The following is a 21,521-nucleotide window of genomic DNA, read 5'->3' on the forward strand; positions in this document are numbered from 1 at the left end:
TAAGTAAATGTGCCCCAATGTTTCACAACACAGTGGATTGTATAACATTGCAAAGAGCTTGCATGCCTAAAATGTTAACTTACCGTATATACTCGTGTATAAGCCAAGTTTTTCAGCACAAAAAATGTGCTGAAAAACTTCACTTCGGCTTATACACGAGTCAAGAAAAAAATAAAAACCGTAATACTCACCCTCCGGTGTCCCGATCTTCAGCGCGAGGCTCCCGATCCTCGGCGCGGTACCAGGTGGCGGCGGGTCCTCTTCTCTCTTCTGTAGCCGGCAGATCGCGTCCATGGGATCTGCCGGCGGGCGCACAATAAGATGCTAGTGCGCGCCCGCCGAGAGATCACATGGACGTGATCTGCCGGCTACAGAAGAGAGAAGAGGAGCCACCGTCGCCGCCTGGTACCGCGCCGAGGATCGGGAGCCTCGCGCTGAAGATCAGGACACCGGAGGGTGAGTATTATGTTTTTTATTTTTTTATTCGCTTGGCAGGGGGCAGGCTGTATGCTCTATGGGGGCATGCTATATACTCTATGGGGGCAGGCTGTATACTCTATGGGGGCAGGCTGTATACTCTATGGGGGCAGGCTGTATACTCTATGGGGGCAGGCTGTATACTACATTGGGACTGGCTGTATACTACATTGGGACTGGCTGTATACTACATTGGGACTGGCTGTATACTACATTGGGACTGGCTGTATACTACACCCTCGGCTTATACTCGAGTTAATAGGTTTTCCCAGTTTTTGGTGGTAAAATGAGGGTTCTCGGCTTATACTCGGGTCGGCTTATACTCGAGTATATACGGTATGTTAAAATCAATAAAACAAATTTAAACAAAGATGTTTAAGCCCTTAAAGGGTTTCATTGCAAGTCTACAGGGAATTACCTGTATGAACATTCAAGCTGCGTATCCAGAAATGTATTCTGAAAGTAGAAAACCACATCTTCCCCAACAGGAGGCTTCTCCGGGACCTCAGGCAGACAGAACACCATCCATGAATGGATCTCTGCAAAGCTGAACTGGCCCGTCAGACTCAATATATTCATAGGCCTGCAACGATTAAGTCGGGAATGTATATTTTATCATTGTAACCCCAGCCAACATTTTTTTCGGTCTCTGGATTTTAAAAATGCTGGATTGCTATAAGAACAAGAATTAACAATAAAGCTTAATTGCAGGCACCATTGATAACTATTATAATGTTTTTTTTAGCCTAAGGCTAAAGTACAGTAAATTACCAAAATCCAGAGGTCCATTTGTAACTAGGGGTCGTATGTAAATCGGTAGGGTAGGGTAGGGTTCTGCCTGTATAAATAATACATTTTTTGCACAGATATTTGTAACCTTTCCCTGGGTGGTCCTGTATTTTACCAACCTTCTAAGTCTCTATATAACTTTCAAACATTTTAGAAAATGCATCAGAATTCTGGTAGAATTAGATTTCCAATGGCTCCACAAAAGTAGTCGGATATATTTCCTCAAGATAACCATATAAGGTGAATAACTAGCTCAGTGAGGGGCTGACTGTGGGGACCCCAGATCTCACTAATGAAATTAAAGGCAGATGGGGCCTCATTGATTGCCTAGTTATCCCCTATCCACAGGAACAACCCCTTAAACATCTGGTGTATCAACACCTTATTATTTATTTATAGAGCATTATTAATTCCAAGGTGCTTTACAGAGGGAAGATGTAGATGCAAAGTGAAGGCACACTATGAGGCAGATTTATCAAGCTGTCTGAAAGTCAGAATATTTCTAGTTGCCCATGGCAACCAATCACAGCTCAGCTTTCATTTTACCAGTGCTCATGAATATTTTAAAGGGGAGCTGTGATTGGTTGCCATTGGCAATATTGTGACTTTCAGACAGCTTGATAAATCTGCCCCAATCTATATGGAAGGGTAGATGGAGAAACAACGTGAGGGCTTACAATGTATATGGGAGGGTAGATGGAGAAACAAGGTGAAGGATAACAATCTATATGGGAGGGTAGGTGGAGACACCAGGTGAGGGCTTACAATGTGTATGGGAGGGTAGATGGAGAAACAAGGTAAGGGCTCACAATCTATATGGGAGGGTAGATGGAGAAACAAGGTGAGGGCTCACAATCTATATGGGAGGGTAGATGGAGAAACAAGGTGAGGGCTCACAATCTATATGGGAGGGTAGATGGAGAAACAAGGTGAGGGCTCACAATCTATATGGGAGGGTAGATGGAGAAACAAGGTGAGGGCTCACAATCTATATGGGAGGGTAGATGGAGAAACAAGGTGAGGGCTCACAATCTATATGGGAGGGTAGATGGAGAAACAAGGTGAGGGCTCACAATCTATATGGGAGGGGAAGGAGATGCAAGGTGAGGGAGCAAAGCAGTTATTGTGTTTGTAGGAAAAGCCTTATTTATTTGGGAGTCTACTTAGACCTACCCATTTCATGTCAATGGATAGTCATCTATCAGGGGTGGTCTCGGCAGCTAGATCTGACTAATTCAAACTTGAGACATATCTCCATGTTCTAGACAAAAAGGATCCAGGACTATACACAACATGGCATAACTACATATCCATTATGTTAATATTACTTTAAAGGGTTTTTCTTATGTTACTATTAAATACATGAAATGTTTACATGTATTTTCTCTTTTGCCTATATACCTGTTCTGATCAAACACATGGCTCCTCTGATGGAGTGACAGAGGCTTGATCTGGTACTGACGAACTTGGCATGTTTTAGGTTGAATCCTAGGAGTTACATAGGCTTGTAACATTCCATACTGTCCTTCTATTGACCGAATCTGTATGAACATAAAAGTGCTTAATTAACAGAGATAAAGCAATGTGCTCATAAATGTCCCCATCCTTTTAATGTCCACAGAACTCCACATCTCAGAGCAAGTGTTTATGCTCCAGAGCGGATCTTAATGCTGAATCAGATCACAGTAAGTGGAAGTAATAACAAAATATTGAGGCTAATAAAAACATCAAAATAATACCAGTACAGCTTTATACTGCAGTAACCTCTTAAAGAGAAGGTAGAAAAGTGATCCTGTTCATACTTTAATGTGTGTGCAGGGAGACAGGGCAGGGAATCTAGTTTGTTGGATGAGCTTATGCACAGAGCGCCTGGATCACCGCACACCCCTATAGACAGTGCATAAGGTCCGTCCCCAGTGCCTGGAAGTTGAAACACGTATTTCAAGTCCTCTGCAGGAATAGATGTACGATTATGCAGAATCTTCAAACACCTTGCAGAAGGCAGAGTTTGGAGGTGTGGGTGGTGAGTTGAGTGTATTATAGTCCCAGGAGAGGTGTAAATATATATATATATATATATGGTTGTTGTAGGAAGTAGAACCTAAGGTAGTGGTGGTGAACCTATGGCACGGGTTCCGGAGCCCTCTCTGTGGGCACCCAGGCCATTAAGCTCAGCAGACAGCACAGAATCTTCCTGCAGTCCCAGGAAACTGCTGCTCTCAGATTCAGGGATTCAACAACCATAGCTAACACTTATTTTATTCCAAGATGTGGATCAGGAAAGCGTTAGGCCCCTTGCACATGAACGTATTCTATGGCCCAGACAAGCATACAGGCACGCACAGTAGAGAGGAGTGAGCGCTGCTCATCCCTCCCCTCTCCATAAAGAAGCAAGCAGCTGACGCTGTAGTATGCAAAATATAGGACTTGTCCTATATTTTATCTTGCATGGTTATGGTGCGGTAAGACCACGTCTGCTCACCACACTGTTCCCGTGGCCCGTAGGCATCTATAGTAACCATTATCTGGCCGCAAACGGCGCAGTCGAATATTGGTTCCTGTGCCTTACTTAGTAACATATTTATATTATTTATCACAGTACTTTTTATTTATATACAAAATATTATATTCCCAGATTTTGGAAGAAAGAAAACTGCTTCAAGTGACTATAGATTCAGGCATTATTCTTAAGACTACTAATGTTATATACACTGCTGATTTTGATCCTAGAGATTACCTTCAGTTCTAGGCGGGTGGTGTTTGCCTGGCAGCGATAAGTAGCAAGAAGGAAATTTCCATTTGGCTGTACAACAAATTTGATATGTTAGAACAGGTCAGAGATAAAATAAATATAATCCTTATATCTGTAAGAATGTACTCACCTCACTGTCGCATCCACTAAAACTTACAACAGCTGAATTCTTGTCAACATCCAGCAGATCCACCGGAACATCACTCTGCAAATATCAAGACTAGCAGAAATCAATGTGTGTCCTAAGTGCACAGCTAAGCCTGAGAGCTTTCCCAACACATGATCACATTCAGAATAAAAAACAAACTGGGATTAAGATAAAGTCTAGGTAACATCTATACAATCTACGAAGCCTCTGAAAGAAACACACAAAACTGCACTAGTACATGGTCAGAAGATATATAAAATTTATGTTGCTAGATTTTACATTAGAAACTGCATGTATGATTAAAAACAACTCATATATCCACTGGGGCCAGTGTACTTAACCTTGAACATCCATGCACAACCCTTCTTAAATGTCACAAGCTACAACCAATCTCTGTGCATCTACTTAGCGGACTTATAAAGTGTTAATTTTAATCAGACAGGAAAGCTTGTCCAAGAAAGGGGATCTGTCTCTGATGTAAGAGATCTCCTTTATAATATATGCAGCTTGTATTGTATAATCTGGTGACAGATCAATAGGGGAGACAGAACGTAGCACATGTCTTTTAATTACCTTAAAACAAAAGTTTCCGAACACCAATGGTTACTACAAACCTGTATAAGAACATTGTCAATAGCCATCTGAACCTCTAGGATGAGGCTGTAACTGGCATCATCTTTATTCAGTGTAAATTTGTCATTGATACTAAATACAGGAACAGCGGATACGGCTGTGGTAGACTGGGATGAGTGCTGGTATCTCTCCCGCTCCTGAACAACTTTGAACTGAAGCTGTTCCAGCTCAGCCCTAAAATAAACATACCCAATTGTCAGAATTTATATGCTTATATAGCATGTCCCTATATTCAACTCTGATAACATCAGTAAGATTCTTAACACAGCAAAGATAGCTGAGCTGTTGGGATTTAAAGGGTTTGCACCAACTTAGGTAGTTATCTACAATCCACATCATAGGATATAACATGAGGGTGCAACTGCTGGGCCCCCGTTCTGTAGATTGCTGGGGGATCCAATTCTCATAATCAGTTGGGGGTCTCAGCAGTCCTGTGGATAGGGAATAAACTTACAAAGTTGCTACAACCCCTTACCTCCTGTTTATTAGAAATGCACCTGTATATGTTGAAGGGAATATGTCAGTTGTTTTTCCCCCACTCTAAGCAGGCCCTAGCACAGTGATGGCGAACCTTTTAGAGACCGAGTGCCCAAGCTACAACCAAAATCCACTTATTTACCAGGAAGTGTCAACATGGCATTTTAAGCAGTAATTTATTGTTACCTGTTCTTCCACATCTTTCAATTGTATCAGCCCCTGAGGCCACCAATACAGTTGAAAGAAGAAGGGCAAATTCAGACTCTCATTGTAGTTACTCTCCAAGGTCTCTCTGTAGAGGAAGACTGGTTTTGCCCAGCAGTAGGACCTCCAAAGATAATGCAGCCCAGTCCACACCTTCTAATTTTACCTGCAGTTCCAAACAGCCAATAAAGTGTCGTTTTAGTGAGCAGCATCTCTTAAGTTGCCTGGGACTGCAGGAAGATTTGGTGAATTTGTTCCTGGTGAACTCTGTCCTGGGTTGATAACCTGAGTGCCCACAGAAATGGCTCTGAGTGCCACCTCTGGCACCCGTGCCATAGGTTCGCCACCACTGCCCTAGCATCAGGAAATGATCTCCCCACTAAGATTTCTGTTGTTAAAATGATATAGCATTAATGTGATATAAAACATTAGCTTTGTCATATGCATATTACCTTAACATAATTGTAAGGAGAAGAGAGCAGCTTTCACTAGTCATGTAGTGAATGGCCTACATCACAGGAGATTTGGCCGTCAGTCTGGGAGGGCATCATGCCAAGGTCATTGAGGGAAATATCAATGATGCCTCATGAACGCCTGAATAAGATACTCCCCCACACTACCACAATCTTTACTCCTTAAGTCTCCCTAAAAGCGATGTTGTAAGGTAGGGTTAAAATTAAATATTAACGTTAAGATGTGCTCACACATACTTATAAATATGTGCATACATACATATAAATACACACATATATACATATAAATATGTGCTCACAAATACTTGTTTTGTACAAGACCCATAATGCATTGCACTGTACTTCTTTCCCATTGGTCCTGCCCCAACTGTCTCATGCTGTGTGCAGTCTCCTTCCACCCTGCTGCTGTTCCTCCGGTATACATAGTATCCCCAGTTACACTGACCCCTCCCCCCAACTCAGCAGTCAGTAGCTCCCCAGCTCCAGGCTCTAAACAGTGGACACATTTGCATATAACAAAGGGGCATATTCACTATTTCTTTTTGCTTTCACAACTACCAGCTCACCTTAGAGATGCTATTTTGGTCTGCATTTCTTGGCTCATCTTCAGCTCCTCCCCTGGACCAGCTTCTCTGTGAGTGGGTTCTGTTGTAAGACCAGAAACCCATCCTGACAGATACACACAAGTAAGTTGTTAATAGACATGTACAGAAAACTAGCCATGGCTATGATTGGTCGGGGGTATCCCCATGGGTAGTTGCTATGGGTGTCAATTTGACGGACTAGCCAATGCAGCAATATGTCCCGATTACACGGCCAAACTCAGACAGGAACCTCAGGCTCGCTCATCTACTCAACTATTGAAGTATCTGATGAATTAGATCAGTAAAAAACCTCTGATACAGTGAGCTACAGGTGGGTGCAGGCTGTATAACACAACTCACACCTACCGTAGGCGAAACATGGCCAGCGCTACATTCTCCCTACATGTACAGCAGATGTACCAAAGGGGTAAAATATGCACAACAAGTGCAACTAATGCATTAAACCTACCAGAGTAAGTGGAGAGAACTATTTCATCAAAGCCTTCTTTACCAACGCATCCTCCCTGGATGGACGTTATGCTTTCTGTCAAGGACTGCGAAAAAAATATACCGGTATATATATTACGGGTACAGGAGCGTATAATTAGATTATTTTTACCAGTATATACATATGAATGATACAGAGCTGCCTACTTTGTGTGACATTTTTACAGTGACATTTAGACTGTGTGGATGTGAAAATTTTGCACAACTCAGATGACAAACTGAGGCCTTACACAAACACATTTGCACAACAGACACTCCAGCACTGAAGGGAGAGTCACCACATGTTTGGGAACATTTTTGTAAATTAACACTATATGGGCGAATATCTACAAAATGTGCTAATAATTATCTTCCTGCCCAACTTATTTTGGCTAAAGGTTTCCATTGATTCCTGAATGACATATGATATCATCATCAATTGTGCATCACCAGCATAAACAACATTTATGATTATATTTATAATCACTCTATTGACAGCATATATTGATGGCTAAGGTTATTACAAACATTTGCTTATCATGCACTACCGAATACCTACAAAACATTATTTCTTTAGGCTTAGACTTACATGATCAAATCGGAGCACTGGATCATTTGCGCTGTCAAAGCCATATACCTCCACTGTCCCATCATCTCGGCCAATCAGTATGTCCTTCACTCCATCTCCCATAATATCAAAGTTGTCAATGCACAAAATGCCTAGGAAGACACAGATACACTGATTAACCTTATAAACCCTACCTGTACCTTATCAAGCAGAATAATGTTTTCCAGCATGTCCCTTTATGGGCCAGAACAGCGGTGTCATTCAGAAAATCGTAATTAATTGTACATGCTAATTAGTTTTATATAATCACAGAGGCGGAAAGATTAGTGCTGAAGTCAAGTTCTCCCCTCCTCAGATGACCATCCACTTTGATTGAGGTCCTTTAGGTTCTGAGGTGAGTGTTGACTTCAATGCGGACCTATCCACCTTTATGAATTTATACAACTAATTTACATATCACACAGTTAAATTTCTAGATGATGCTGCCACAATAGGCCGCCAAATGTGTTATACTAGGTAAGGTACTGGAAGCAGTTAATTACTTTTATTTCTGCTGACAGGTACCCTTTCCCACACTGTGCTCACTGCTAAATTCAATCTGCAATGAAAAGGACAGCATTTTGGTGCAGAGAGGAAGAGGACTTCCCATTTGCTCAGTGTGAGATCTGAAGAGACACAGAGCCGTCAATCATAAAAGTAGGTGGGTTTCACTGACAGCCTGGAGAAAACATGACTGTTCAATCCAGAAATTTACTCTTCTACAATCATTTGCATATCACAATAAGGCCCCTTCCACACTAGCGAGTGTGATGCGATGAACTCGCATCACACTCGCAACGCAAGCTGCCGGGAACGCACGGCCCGAACGCTGCACCGCGGGAGTGAACTCAGCATGTCAGTTCACTCCCGCGGTGCAGCGTTCGGGCCGTGCGTTCCCGGCAGCTTGCGTTGCGAGTGTGATGCGAGTTCATCGCATCACACTCGCTAGTGTGGAAGGGGCCTTACGGTTGTAATTAAGTTCCTCAGTGGCAGATAATTTTCGCCGACATGGGGAGGACTTTTACCCTTTACCAGCAGGTATGTGAGAGGTAAAATTCTGGTGACAGATATTTTTTATGGATCTGTGTAGATTATTTGTAAATTAGCTGCAAATTGAATATGCATTAAAAAGGCATTTATACATCCCCAGTACACCATGCCCTTTTGGCTCAGTTCCCACCAACGGAGACAGCCTTCTCCTCCTTCCCACTTATTGGGGTCCTGCCACCTCAGAGTCCTAAAAGTCTGGTGTCCATCATTTATACTCACCTCCTTTCAGAGTTGTAAGGCCACCTCTTTGCCAGTGTGGGTTACTGGGAATCCTTCATACCCTCCTTGTCTGATGAGGAATAGGTGGCGGCTCAGGAGTCTCAGACCTTGGTATCCGTGGTGGCCAGTAACAAGTTAATTCAGTTATGTATATTCCATCAGTGCTATAGAACACCTGTCAGGTTATTCCATATCCACAGATTAGGCAATTCTAGGTGTCAGGATAACCTTGCTGATTTAATCCATTTCATATGGACTTGTGACTATATGGCTGCATTCTGGTGGGGTGTAGTTCCTCTATTACCAGATATCCTGAATAAGCCGGTCCTGACCTCCCCAGCTTTGTGCCTACTGGGCATTTCATGGGAAGATGACCCATAATGAAGCTATATTCCAGAAGGAAATACTGTTTCTGGCCCGCAAGGCCATCGCTATAAGATGGATGTCTTGTGTTAACTGGATGTTTTATAGTCTTTGGTGAATACCCTATTTTTCTTCTTAAAAGGGGTTGGCCACTTTACCTCATGTTTTTTGTAGTGTGTGTATAAGTGTGGGGGGCAGGATAATAGGTAATTTACCAATATACATTTATTAATATTTTTGCACCAGTTTCAGCCACACATCCTGTCCATAAAAAAGCTACAGGTGGTGATTGCCCATGGACAGTTAGAGATGACATGACCCTCCATTTGTGGTCATTTCATGGACAGGTATGTCTGGCTGAGGAGGTAAAAGACAGGAGGCTTCACTATACACATCAAGAAAGCAGTGCAGAACTATTAATAGACGTACGTTGGTAAATTACCAAACATTACCCCACACATTACAAAAAACATGAGTATATCAGTCTAGGGAGGGATTGATAAATGTGCTGGTGCTGGATCAGACCTACTTTGTGGCCTACTTTCACCTTTTGTCCTTGAACTTGTTTCTTTTATTTCTTTTATCTGCTTTACTTGATCAGGATTGTTATGGTCACATGTTTGTTTTGGAGAGGGGGTTTTCAGGACCATTGTACTTGTACAGAATTCTTTGCTAATGCCGTGTCATTGTACACTGTATTTATGTTACTACATCTGATGTACCGCAGCTAATGTTATTTGTATGTGACGCTGACTGTTTTTTCTCATGTGTATATAATTAAAAAAACACATTCATACACACCTCCTCTCTTTTTTTCATTGAATATTTCCCATTTAGGAACAGGCGAACTTCTTGATATGTGGATTAACCCAATCTTTCCATCTGATGTTCCATACAAAAGCTCTTCTCCACTCTCCCCTAGTCACAAAGACATTTGGTTGAATGTAAGTTTGACAATTAAAATTTTCTCACATTAAGATTATTAAATTAATGTATGCAATGAAACTGAGGTGTAGTGTTCTGGCTTTATTAAAGAACTGCACAGCTACAGGAAGCACAAGAGATGGGTTGATGCACATCATCTCTAGTTAAGTATAAAGATTTTTTTTTTGGAGGGAATTCATAAAGGGCAATGTGGGAGCTTTAGTGTTCCAAAACTCCCTTACAGATCAAAATATTATGGCACCAACTAATGTCTAAAGTGTATAGTAACATGCACATCCACTTATTCAGCAGCTAATGGTCGAGCATGCTCAGTCACTCTCCCCACAGATAGGCCTCCGCACAATAATCTGGTGCACAATGCAGAACAGTCAGAAGCCAGAGCTCTCTGCCCTCCGTGTGAGTGAAGCAGCAGAGTATATGCAGTACTAAGACATTAAAATTGTAAAACTGAACTAGCAAAGTATTGCCAGAGGGGATCAGAGACTGATTATGAATAAAGATAACCCCAATAGGCATGTAAAAGTACAAAGTGAGGTTATGTTCTATACTAAATGACTGCAGTGACACTTAAAAAAACTTTAGTTGCATTAACAAACTTAAAAGGATCTCCAGTTTTAATACAACGTTGCTTTAATGTGGCTTAGTTCAAATTTAAGCACCCCGTTGCTGGTTTAAGAGGCACCAATGTATCTGTCTTTCTGGGGAAAGGTCAATCACCTTTGCAGACTATGATTGGCCTCAGCAGTGCTAGGAAGGGACTTAACAAGTTGCACCTATATACAAGACAGGTAATAATATGATGTACAGTCCAACCCCCTTTGTACATTAGCAAGTCCATGAAACACTAACCTCCATCACCACCATTCAAGGCCAGGACAGAAGGTGGGCCAGGAACTTCAACATCATACAGCAGATCAGAACCCTGAAAATAAATTGCATTAATACTCATTTAAAAAAAAAAAAAAGAAAAAAAAAAAAAGACGATTTAACCTAATTTACATCTACATATTTTCTTCTGGATATTCTTTGCAAGTGGACGGCATTACAGCTCAAATGAGATTTCATTATTTATTGACTCACTAATACTTCATAGAAATATTTAGTTAGGTCTCATACAAAATCAAAAGGAATCAAGCATATAGTGTTTTTTTACCAGCATATCCATAGTATAAATATAACTTACAGACAACACAAGGACTGATGAGACAATTTCTGGAATAAGTATTTTACTACTACCCTATTTCCCAGAAAATAAGATAGTGTCTTATATATTTTTTTCTTGCTCCTAAAGAGGCACTAGGTCTTATTTTCAGGGAATGTCTTATTTTTCCATAAATAAGAATTCACAATTATTGTTAAACAAAAAAAAAATCATCATTTATTAATTTCCTGTAGTCCTGCCATCACAAACATCAGCATATAATTCTGAGTTCCATCAATAAAGTCTTGTTACTCTCTGTCCGTGTATAACAATCTCTGGTACATTTTCAATCCTGGTATTTATGCATGAAAAGCAAGATTTTTTTTAATTTAAGGACTATTATGTCAAAAACTTCTCTAACATCCTTATAACTCTCTGGACATATTGAAAACTACCAATTTTGAAGGTAAATGGGAGAAATGGGTAGCATTTGCAGCAAATAATGATATACCCTTGTAAACATAAGCTGTTAGTCTAACCTTTTTTTTTTTAATTGTTATTTTTTTCTCTTCCTTTTTTTGTTTTATTCTTTTTCTTCGTTTGGCGTTTTTTTTTTTCCTTAGTTTTTTAGTGTTAAATACAGCCTTAATTCTCAGGCTTAAACAGGGAACAGACATATTTATGTCTTTAACCCCTTAAGGACGCAGCCTGTTTGCAGGTTAAGGCTCGCAACTTTTTTTTGAAATTTGACCTGCGTCTCTTTATATGGTTATAACTTTTGAACACTGTTACTTATCAAAGCGATTCTGATATTGTTTTTTCCCCACATGTTGTACTTCATTTTAGTGGTAAATTTTGGCTGATACGTTTTGCGTTTATTTACAAAAAAAAAGAAAAAAATGATGAATTTTTAGAAAAATTTGCCATTTTCGAAATTCAAAACCACCGCGTTTTCAGGCAGATAGATTTAACACCTAAATAACTTGCAGAATAACATTTCCCATTTGTCTACTTTACATTTTCATAATTTTTGAAATGTTTGGATAATTTATTTTGACGTCACGCGGCCTACAAATCGAATAGCGATTTTCCGTATTTTCGGAATTGACTATTTTGGGGATAAATACTGTTTGAAATCAAATTTTACATATTTAGCAACAAAACCCCCTATATAACCAACCCATTTTCAAATCTGCACCCCTCAAACTATCAGAAACAGCATTTACAAAGATTGTTAACCCCTTGAGATCTTCATAGTAATTGAATCAAAATGGCGGTGAAATTTAGAATGGTCAAATTTTGTCGGTTATACGTTCATCTAGCCCTAAAATTTACACATTTCCAAAAGATAAAAAGAGAAAACTCACCATAAAATTTGTTCTACAATTTCTCCTGAGTGCAGCGACCCCCCACATGTGGACATTACTTGTGTTATGGGGGCACAGCAAGGCGCAGAAGGGAAGGAGCACCCTGCAGCTGCCAGGATTTTAGTTTTCTGGTTGCCCCCTTTTGAAGGCTATAACATTTTCGCTTTTCCGTTATTTGGGCCATGTGACAGCATTTTTTTTGCGGGACGAGATGCTTTTTCCAGTGTTACCATTTTGGGGTTGGTATCACCTATTGTTGAAAATTTTGGAACTTTTTTTGAGGTCATGAGTAGAAAAGCATCAATTCTGTACTGGATTTTTTACTTTTTTTTTTTTTTTGTGTTCACCGTATAGCCTAATAATCCTGTTATCTTTATTCTATGGGTCGATACGATTACGGGGATACCAGACATGAATATTTTTTCCTATGTTTTACTAAATTTGCCAAATAAAACCCTAATGTGGGGAAAAATCTATCATTTTTGCATCGCCGTCTTCCAAGTGGCATAACATTGTTGATGGCTTGTTTTTTGCGGGACATGTTGTTCTTTGCAACAATATCATTCTGGAGTACATATGTTTTGTTGATCACTTTTTATTGCATTTTTAGTGGGATATAATAGGTAAAAATCATAATTTTTGGCGGGTTTTTAACGTTTTTTTTTTTACGGCGTTCATCATATGGGTTCAATAGTTATTTAGTTTTATTCTATGGATTGTTACGGACGCGATTATACTATATATGTGGGGTTTGTGTTATGATTTAGACTTTTTTGAGTGTTATATGTCTCTTTATATGTTTTGGGGCTTATGGGCATTTTTAGTGATTTATAAAGTAATTTTTTATTGAAAAACATTTTTTTTTACATTTTTTACATGATCCACCATGGGATATGAACAAGCAATCATCTGATTGCTTGTTCTTGATAATACTCTGCAATACTAATGTATTGCAGGGTATTAGCAGTGCCAGCCTATGCAGATGCATAGGCTGACACTTTGCCTTTAAGATGACGTCACAGGCGCCATCTTAAAGGTAAACCCTCCAGGCTTCTCTGGGGTCCCGATCGGACCCCAGAGGTGCCAAAACAGCAATCGTCCCCCCCCCGAAAACGGTGCGGGGGGGCCGATTGTGATGTAAAGACCCCCAGAAGGCATGTTAAATGCCGCGGTCGCGTTGACCGCGGCATTTAACGGGTTAAACACCCGCGATCGGAGCCAACTCCGACCGCGGGTGTTAGCCGGGGATGTCAACGGTAGATTACCGTTGAAATCCCGCGGCTAACGATGCCGGTTCGGCTGCTATACAGCGCTGAACCGGCATCGTCTCTGCGCAGTAGCTGTACTGCGCTGAGCGCTATTCGCGGGACTCAGCGCAGTACAGCTACGGCGCAGAGCGCTAAGGGGTTAAAGATTTATATATAATTGTGATTGATAATATGAGACTGCTAGAAGATGTAAACATCTATGTAAAAAATGTAATTGTATTGACAAAAACCCCAATAATAATAATAATAAAAAAAAAAAAAAATTGCACTAGGTCTTATTTTCGAGGGGTGTCTTATTTTCAGGGACACAGGGTAGTAGTATAAATGTTATTGACCGCTACTTAAAAATATACAGTTTGCTGGAATGCTTAACATCTATTTAACGATAGAAAACAGCGACCACCAGACTAAATGTTGTGTGTCACTGTATGCCACGCACGCCGGACACCCACTTGGAGATCAAGACACTTATTTTAAAAGAACTTTTATTCCCTGAATGACATGTGAATATGGAAACTCAACATACCTCTAATATGCGGAGCACTCTGTCCTGGCATGCAAGGATTGGAGTTATCCGCTCAAACTTTTCTACTGGCAGGCAAAGGACATCGCTAATTTTATCGCCAGACAAATAGTAGTGTTGGTCTTTGCAGTCACAGTAATGGTTGTAGATATAACTTGCACACAAGAAAAGATCGGAACCAGATACATGCCTAGGAAAAGGTAGTAATGCAAAGCTAAAGTAGTAGTAATGCAAAGAAATATAAGGCACTATACTGAAAATACAGTTCAAATAGAAAGCCAATTACATTCCCAGCAAGTTATATCAAGTGTAAAAAATAACAAAACTACAAACTGGTATAATAAAGACACTACTGACTGAATGGCAACTGCTGTTACATTCTTTCTTTTTTTAAAATCAGGTAGTTTTTATTAGAGGTTTTTACCCCTTTTTCCATACATCCATGAACAAAATATACATCAACACAGAAAAAAACTGCCGCAGGCAGCCAACAGTAGTACATATTATCACATGCAAAGTATAAATTTTACATTGTTACCACATTTCTGTACCGTTTCTGTGTTTTTAATCTACCCGTAACACAAACATAATCCCAACAGGCCCCCCCTTCCCAAACCCCTCCCCGTGAGCCAGCTCCCTATTTGGGCCATCTGATCCCAAATCAACTGAGACGTGTGTGCCTTGTAATTCTTTATCTTGCTAACGATAACTGATATTCTAGACTCGCTCTAATTCTAACCAGAGCAGCAGAGGGCAGACCGGGAGTATCGAACCATCTACCCCATATCTTTTCAAATTTAGGAATACAATTCCTTTTCAAATATGTACTATATTCTAGCCGTATAGCCGCATTCATACGTTCTACAAACTCCTTTTTGTCTGGAGGCCGAGGCCTTATCCAATGGGCAGCTATTACCTTTCTGGCCTGATACAACGATCGCTGTATCGCAACATTAATGGGTTCAGTCAAATTATGCACATTTAGCACCCCCAAAAGACATGCCAGAGGAGACTCTTCAACAGAAATGGAATAAACTTTACGTATGATGTCTAATACAGACTTCCATAATGTTCCTAGTTCCCTGCACTCCCACATCATATGGAGTATCCCAGCCTCCTCAGCTCCACACCTGGGACATTCAGAATTTGGTCTAACGCCTATTTGACACAGCAATTGGGGAGACTTGTACGCTCTATGCAGGAGCAGCAAATGGGACATTCTGCGTGCTTCACTAGGGGAAAGAGTAGGTAGCAATTCCAGGGCCTCGGTCCATTGTTCTTCTGAAATAGGGCCCACATCCCTGTTCCATTTAGTGAAGCATTTTAGCGGGATGTCCTTATTGGAGTCACTAAGCAAAACTGTATATATATAAGAAATTAACCCTTTGGTAGAATTTGCTTTTAAAATCCTCTGCAATGCCCCACTAGTACCCACCTCTATTGGCTCATCCCTATTCTGTGTGTTAAACGCATGGCGGAGTTGTAAATATTGGTAAAACCAGGCATGTGGCAGTTGAAAGTCCTCTTGCAATTGGGCGAAAGTTTTACAGCTATCATCCACGCATAGATGTTTCAGTGTCTTCACCCCTTTTGCTTCCCACGGAGTAAATCCCTCCAGCCTGAATATTTCTGGTAAAGCCGGATTACGCCATAGTGGCGTATCTGAGGTATATTTGGGAATGCCCATAATTACCTTAGCTTTCTGCCACACCTTATACATAAGGGATAGGGTCGGCTTTTTCCCCATATCCCCCCGCCAAATGCTGCTTCTAAAGCGTGCACCGCTGTTGTGTGCTTCGTCCATAGACTTATTAGCCTGCCTGAGGAGGTGCTCTTTCCCTCGACAATATCTTCCCCCCATCCTTTGAAATGCTGTATCTGTGCCGCTAGAAAGTAGAGCCACGGATTTGGGATTGCCAAGCCACCATCCGTCTTACCCCTTTGCAGTGTACTTAAACTTATCCTGGCTTGTTGCCCTTTCCATATCAACCTCCTAAACAAGCCATTGATCCTCTGAAAATACTTCTGCGACAACCAAACTGGCGAATTGTGAATTATATATAGCAACTGAGGCATCAGCACCATTTTGATAAGATTGCCTCTCCCGATTGGGGATAGTGGGAGTTTGTACCATAATTTGATCTTACTTGAAAATTTGGCCAGCAACGGTTCTACGTTGTCCTTAATGAAATCCCTGGGATTTGGTGTCACTTCCACCCCAAGGTATCTAAACTTATTTACCACCTGTAGCGGCACCCCTGCCGGGATATCAATAACTGGATTGGGCGATAGCGGCATTAAAACAGACTTATCCCAATTTATGGAAAATCCAGAATATGTGCCAAACTCTTGTATGATTGACATTACTGTCGGGAGGGACTTGTTCGTATCTCCCATGTATATCAACATGTCGTCTGCATATAGAGACACCCGTTCTTCCTCCCCCTTCCCTGGGAATCCCAAAATCTCTGCAGATTTTCTTATAGCGGCTGCCAGTGGTTCTGTTGCAATGGCAAATAAGTAAGGGGACAGCGGACACCCTTGTCTTGTACCCCTTTCGAGTGCGAACTCATTGGATACCCCCCCATTAACTTTAATGCGTGCCTTAGGACTGGAATAAAGTAGTTTTACCCATACAATAAATTTGGGCCCGAATCCCATTTTATCCAGGACTGTCCATAAATATTCCCACTCGACGCTGTCAAATGCTTTGGCAGCGTCGAGTGAGAGGACAGATCGCTCCCCTTCTCCTGTCTTTTCAGATTGGATATTCAGATATAGCCGTCTTATATTTAAGGCCGTGGACCTGTCCGGCATGAAACCTGATTGGTCTAAGTGGATCAGAGAAGTGATTACCCCTGTCAGCCGATTAGCCAGGGCCTTGGCTATAATTTTGACGTCCACTGGGAGCAATGAAATCGGTCTATACGAGTCCGGTTGCTTAGTATCCTTGCCTGCTTTTGGGAGTAATACTATCATTGCCTCCCGCATAGATGCTGGGAGCACTCCTGAAATCTCTGAACCCTGAATAACCTGTAACAGGCGAGGGAGCAAAACTTCGCTATGTTTCTTAAAAAATTCCGCTGGCAAGCCGTCCATGCCCGGCGCCTTCTCATTAAGGAATGAGCCCAGGGCATTTTCTAATTCCTCCACAGATAATGGGGTTTCCAACTGATTTTTCTGTTCCTGGCTAAGGGTAGGCAACTCTATTTTGGTGACATAGTTGGTAATTTTTCCCTTGTCCTTGGCCAGCTTGGTGGAATAAAAGGCGCTATAAAAATTAGAGAAGACTTTAAGAAGATGACCTACAGCCTCCCCCTGCACAAAGTATTTTTGCTGTAGAAAAAGTCTTTTATCCTCAGCTACCTTAAGGGTGTGTTCTTTTAGTAACTGCTGAGCCTCTTTCCAACTAGCCTCCCTCTCCGGCGATGGGGAATTAATGTATTCCTGCTCTGTTGTTATAACCCTCTGTTGCAAATGGGTGGTAAGTTCCCTAGATTTTGATTTGTGTGAATTAATGCGCGCCTTGTATATCCCTCTCATATACATTTTGACCGAGTCCCACAGGGCACCTTCTGTGACTCCTAACTCATTTGTGCTAAGAAATTCCTCTATCTCATTCCGGAACTCATTTCCTTTGTCTACTAACTGCAGCCAAAAAGGGTTTAGTCTCCAGGAGCCCACGGGTCTAATTAGTAAGGTTGGGATTACTATTTCAACCAGTACAGGGGAATGATCAGAGATACTGCGGGGCAAGTATCTGACTTCCCGCACATAATTATGCATTTGGGGAGATATTATCGCCATATCTATTCTTGAAAACGTTGCATATGAGCTGGAGTAGCAAGAGAACTGTCTAACGTCTGGGTTCCGGCTCCTCCACCAATCGTACCAACCCACTTCTTCTAGTAGCTTAGCCAGCACTGTGGGCTCATCTGTTCTAGTCTGTTGTCTCGAGTTGTACCTGTCTATACTAGTTAACAAAACCATGTTAAAGTCGCCTCCAATTAACACTGGCAGCTGAGGGAGGGAGTTGATATACGCCATTATACGTTTCAGCACTTCACATGTAAACGGAGGCGGAACATAAACCGCCACCAGAACTTGAGGAGTTCTATATATGGTGCAGTGTAAGCATACAAATCTACCATCTGCATCAATTAGAGAGGAGTTACACTCGAATGGGATGGTCCGAGGCACCAATACACTGACTCCTCTGGCATGCGTAGAGAATGTAGAGTGGAAGCTATGTGCAACCCACCCTTTTTGTAGGACCTGCGTGGATTCTTTTGTTAAGTGTGTTTCATTTAAGCATATGATAGACTGTCTATGTTGTTGTAAAGAAGTAAAGACTGCCAATCTTTTACTGACATCCCCTAATCCTCTGGTATTCCAGAATATTACGTTGTACTTATTAGTCATTATCACATACAATGCACATTTTGCTACACACGGACTTAATCAATATATCCCTAACTAGAAGCTGGCTCACCCCTCCCTTCCCATTTCCCCAACATACAACTCTTATAACAAAACTTACAAAAGACATTCTCCCAAGGTCAGGAGATGGGAGCCAAGTTGTCCCTCCTGTACCTTTATGTGAGTATGCTCGATTTTTCCAGCTACAACTCTATTTCTGCCTTGTATTACAGAATAGAATAATCTCAACGATATCAGAGCTCCTGCCTCCGCCCGCCGACAATTACCCAGCGTTGCAGGGCAAAAGTTAAGATATACCTTCCAGCATATAATTATAAAACATACATTTTAACACCATAACGAAATTATATCAACTGTCTAGAAACATATGCTACATAGACGTATCTCACTGCTCTTCTCTGTCACCGACTCGTAGTCTCCTTTCATTTTCGTCTAGCCAATGCGCTGCAGCCTCCGATGATTCAAAGAAGTGATAGTGCAGTAGTTTGAGAAGCATTGGTCTCGGCCTGGCCCCTGGTGGTGGCGGTCTGGATGGGACTCTATGAGCCCTTTCTATAGCAAATAACGGAGTAAGAGTCTCTTGGCCCATTTTATCTCTCAACCAACTATCCATGAACCCCACCGGATCTTGACCTTCTGCTTTCTCCGGGATTCCCACAATCCTCAGATTGTTTCTACGCAGCCTGTTTTCTAAATCATCAGACTTGGAGATTAGTAAGGATACATTGTGGTTCAATCTCTTCAGCTCCTTTTGCATAGGAACCATCTGATCTTCCACTTCGCTCATTCTATCCTCCACTGCATGCACACGATCGTTGGTTTTTTTCATGTCATGCCTGATTAGATTGATATCTTCTGTTAAGCCCCCAATATGTGAGTTCATTGTTAACATTGCCGTACCACAGTGCGCTACTGCCTTGAATACGTCCTTAAGTGTTGGCTCTTCTGGTACCTGCAAAGATGCCGCCATTTCCGCAACCGTTGTGGGTTGTAGGGGAGTCTTTGGACCTTTCTTTTGTCGTTGTGGCTGCGACTCCTCCATTTCTTCCATCCCCTCATCCTCTGATTCCTCCGGGGAACTCGCAGCCATTGTCTTCTTGGAAGATTTACTTCCAGATTTACTCGCCCCTTCCCAGGCAAATTTTTCCAATCTTGCTGCCACCTCCTGGAATCTGGTCGCAAACCCTTCTCCTCCTTGTTTAGCTGGAGTGCTCAGGGTGCTATTTTTACCGTCCTTTTTGCGAGCTCCCGAACGTGTCATACTGGTAACTACGGACACGGTCTTTAGGCCACTTCCCGTGGATAATGTGTACTTAGGGGCACCTGACAAGGCACAGTCCAATTTAAAAATGCAGGAATATGTTGTAGATATCTTAGGAATCAAATCTCACTAGACCAAATGAACTGGATCACTCATACATAGATCTTGGCAATCGGGGATTCACTTCACTGCAGATAGACCTGTACTTTGCAATGGATTAACTATTCAAGTCCTGAGCTTCTGTACTACTTTCCAGGCCTTTATTAAGGTGGCTATTGCAGGGCTTTACGTTGTTATTATAGCACCTCCAGTGAAAGTACTCACAGTTCGTTTTTCAGAAGAATGCAAGGGGCATATCTGCTCAATTCTTCTCCTTTACTCTGCCACCTTTTGCCTGTGTTATATCACTGGGCCTCCGTGACAGCAAAATGGCGGACCCCACGAGGCAGGGAAGGAAGGAATTGTCTCTCACCCCAGGATCTCTGTAGCTCTTCGGCACCAGTGTCCTTCTACTTTCCTTGGGCCCCCGAAGCTGATCTCCGCGGTTCTATGTATGCTGCTACGAGTGTCTGCAGCGCTTCCAGGTTGCCGCACAGCTACTCCCCCGTTTTGCAAGATGGCGGGCGCCACGAGGCACTACACATACGACTTATTTCCCGCTGGGACCGCCGCAGCCCTCCGGTGTATTTCACCTACGGTACTTCGGAGCCCTCCGTTCCAACAGGGACTCACGTCTCCGGAGCTCAGGTATGCTGCGGGTATCCCTTCCGCTCCACGGCCGCCTCGCTTCAGCTCCGGTCTCCGTCGCTCAGCTGGCTCACCGGCTGACAGCCTCCGCACTGTGTACTGTGCCTACCGAGCAGCGTCCCCGTTAGGTGTCTCTATAATTTGTCCAGCTGGACACAGGATTCTGCAGTATGGGTGGCAGGAGCTCCGTGCCGTGCTTCCACTCACATCCCTGGTCAGGCCACGCCCCGCTGTTACATTCTTATATATTTATCAATCCATAGTAAGACAGTTCTATCTGTCCGGGCTGCACCAAACCCAGGGGGGACATTTATCAGAAGTGTCTGAAATAAAAACAGTTCTAGTTGCTCATGGAAAGCAATCAGAGCTCAGCTTATGCTATGAGAAACTAGAACAGTTCCACTCTCAGACACTTCTGATAAATCTTCAGGCTCACTGGGCAGCGCACAATTCTACACCATAACTTGCTATTTGCACTATTAACTCCTTCACGTTGCAGCGTTTTTTTCATGCATTCTTTGCTCCCCACCTTCACAATTCTATACCTTTTTAATTTTTTCATATACA

General features: G+C 42.0%; 1 protein-coding gene across 2 annotated transcripts in view; it reads right to left on the reverse strand.

Moving 5' to 3' along the window:
- The window catches only part of BBS7 (Bardet-Biedl syndrome 7), a 40,401-nt gene that overhangs the window by 9,460 nt on the left and 9,420 nt on the right, over positions 1-21,521 (reverse strand). For both annotated transcript variants that reach the window (XM_072119346.1, XM_072119347.1), the window contains exons 6-16: positions 14,510-14,696; positions 11,057-11,129; positions 10,064-10,180; positions 7,613-7,743; positions 7,007-7,091; positions 6,520-6,622; positions 4,781-4,973; positions 4,149-4,223; positions 4,004-4,069; positions 2,668-2,807; positions 896-1,060 (exon numbers count right to left, since the gene is read on the reverse strand). In XM_072119346.1, coding sequence (XP_071975447.1) covers positions 896-1,060; positions 2,668-2,807; positions 4,004-4,069; positions 4,149-4,223; positions 4,781-4,973; positions 6,520-6,622; positions 7,007-7,091; positions 7,613-7,743; positions 10,064-10,180; positions 11,057-11,129; positions 14,510-14,696 — 1,335 coding nt within the window. The remainder of the gene's footprint in view (positions 1-895; positions 1,061-2,667; positions 2,808-4,003; positions 4,070-4,148; positions 4,224-4,780; positions 4,974-6,519; positions 6,623-7,006; positions 7,092-7,612; positions 7,744-10,063; positions 10,181-11,056; positions 11,130-14,509; positions 14,697-21,521) is intronic.

The sequence above is a fragment of the Engystomops pustulosus genome, chromosome 1, assembly GCF_040894005.1.
Source record: "Engystomops pustulosus chromosome 1, aEngPut4.maternal, whole genome shotgun sequence".
Lineage (NCBI taxonomy): Eukaryota > Metazoa > Chordata > Amphibia > Anura > Leptodactylidae > Engystomops > Engystomops pustulosus.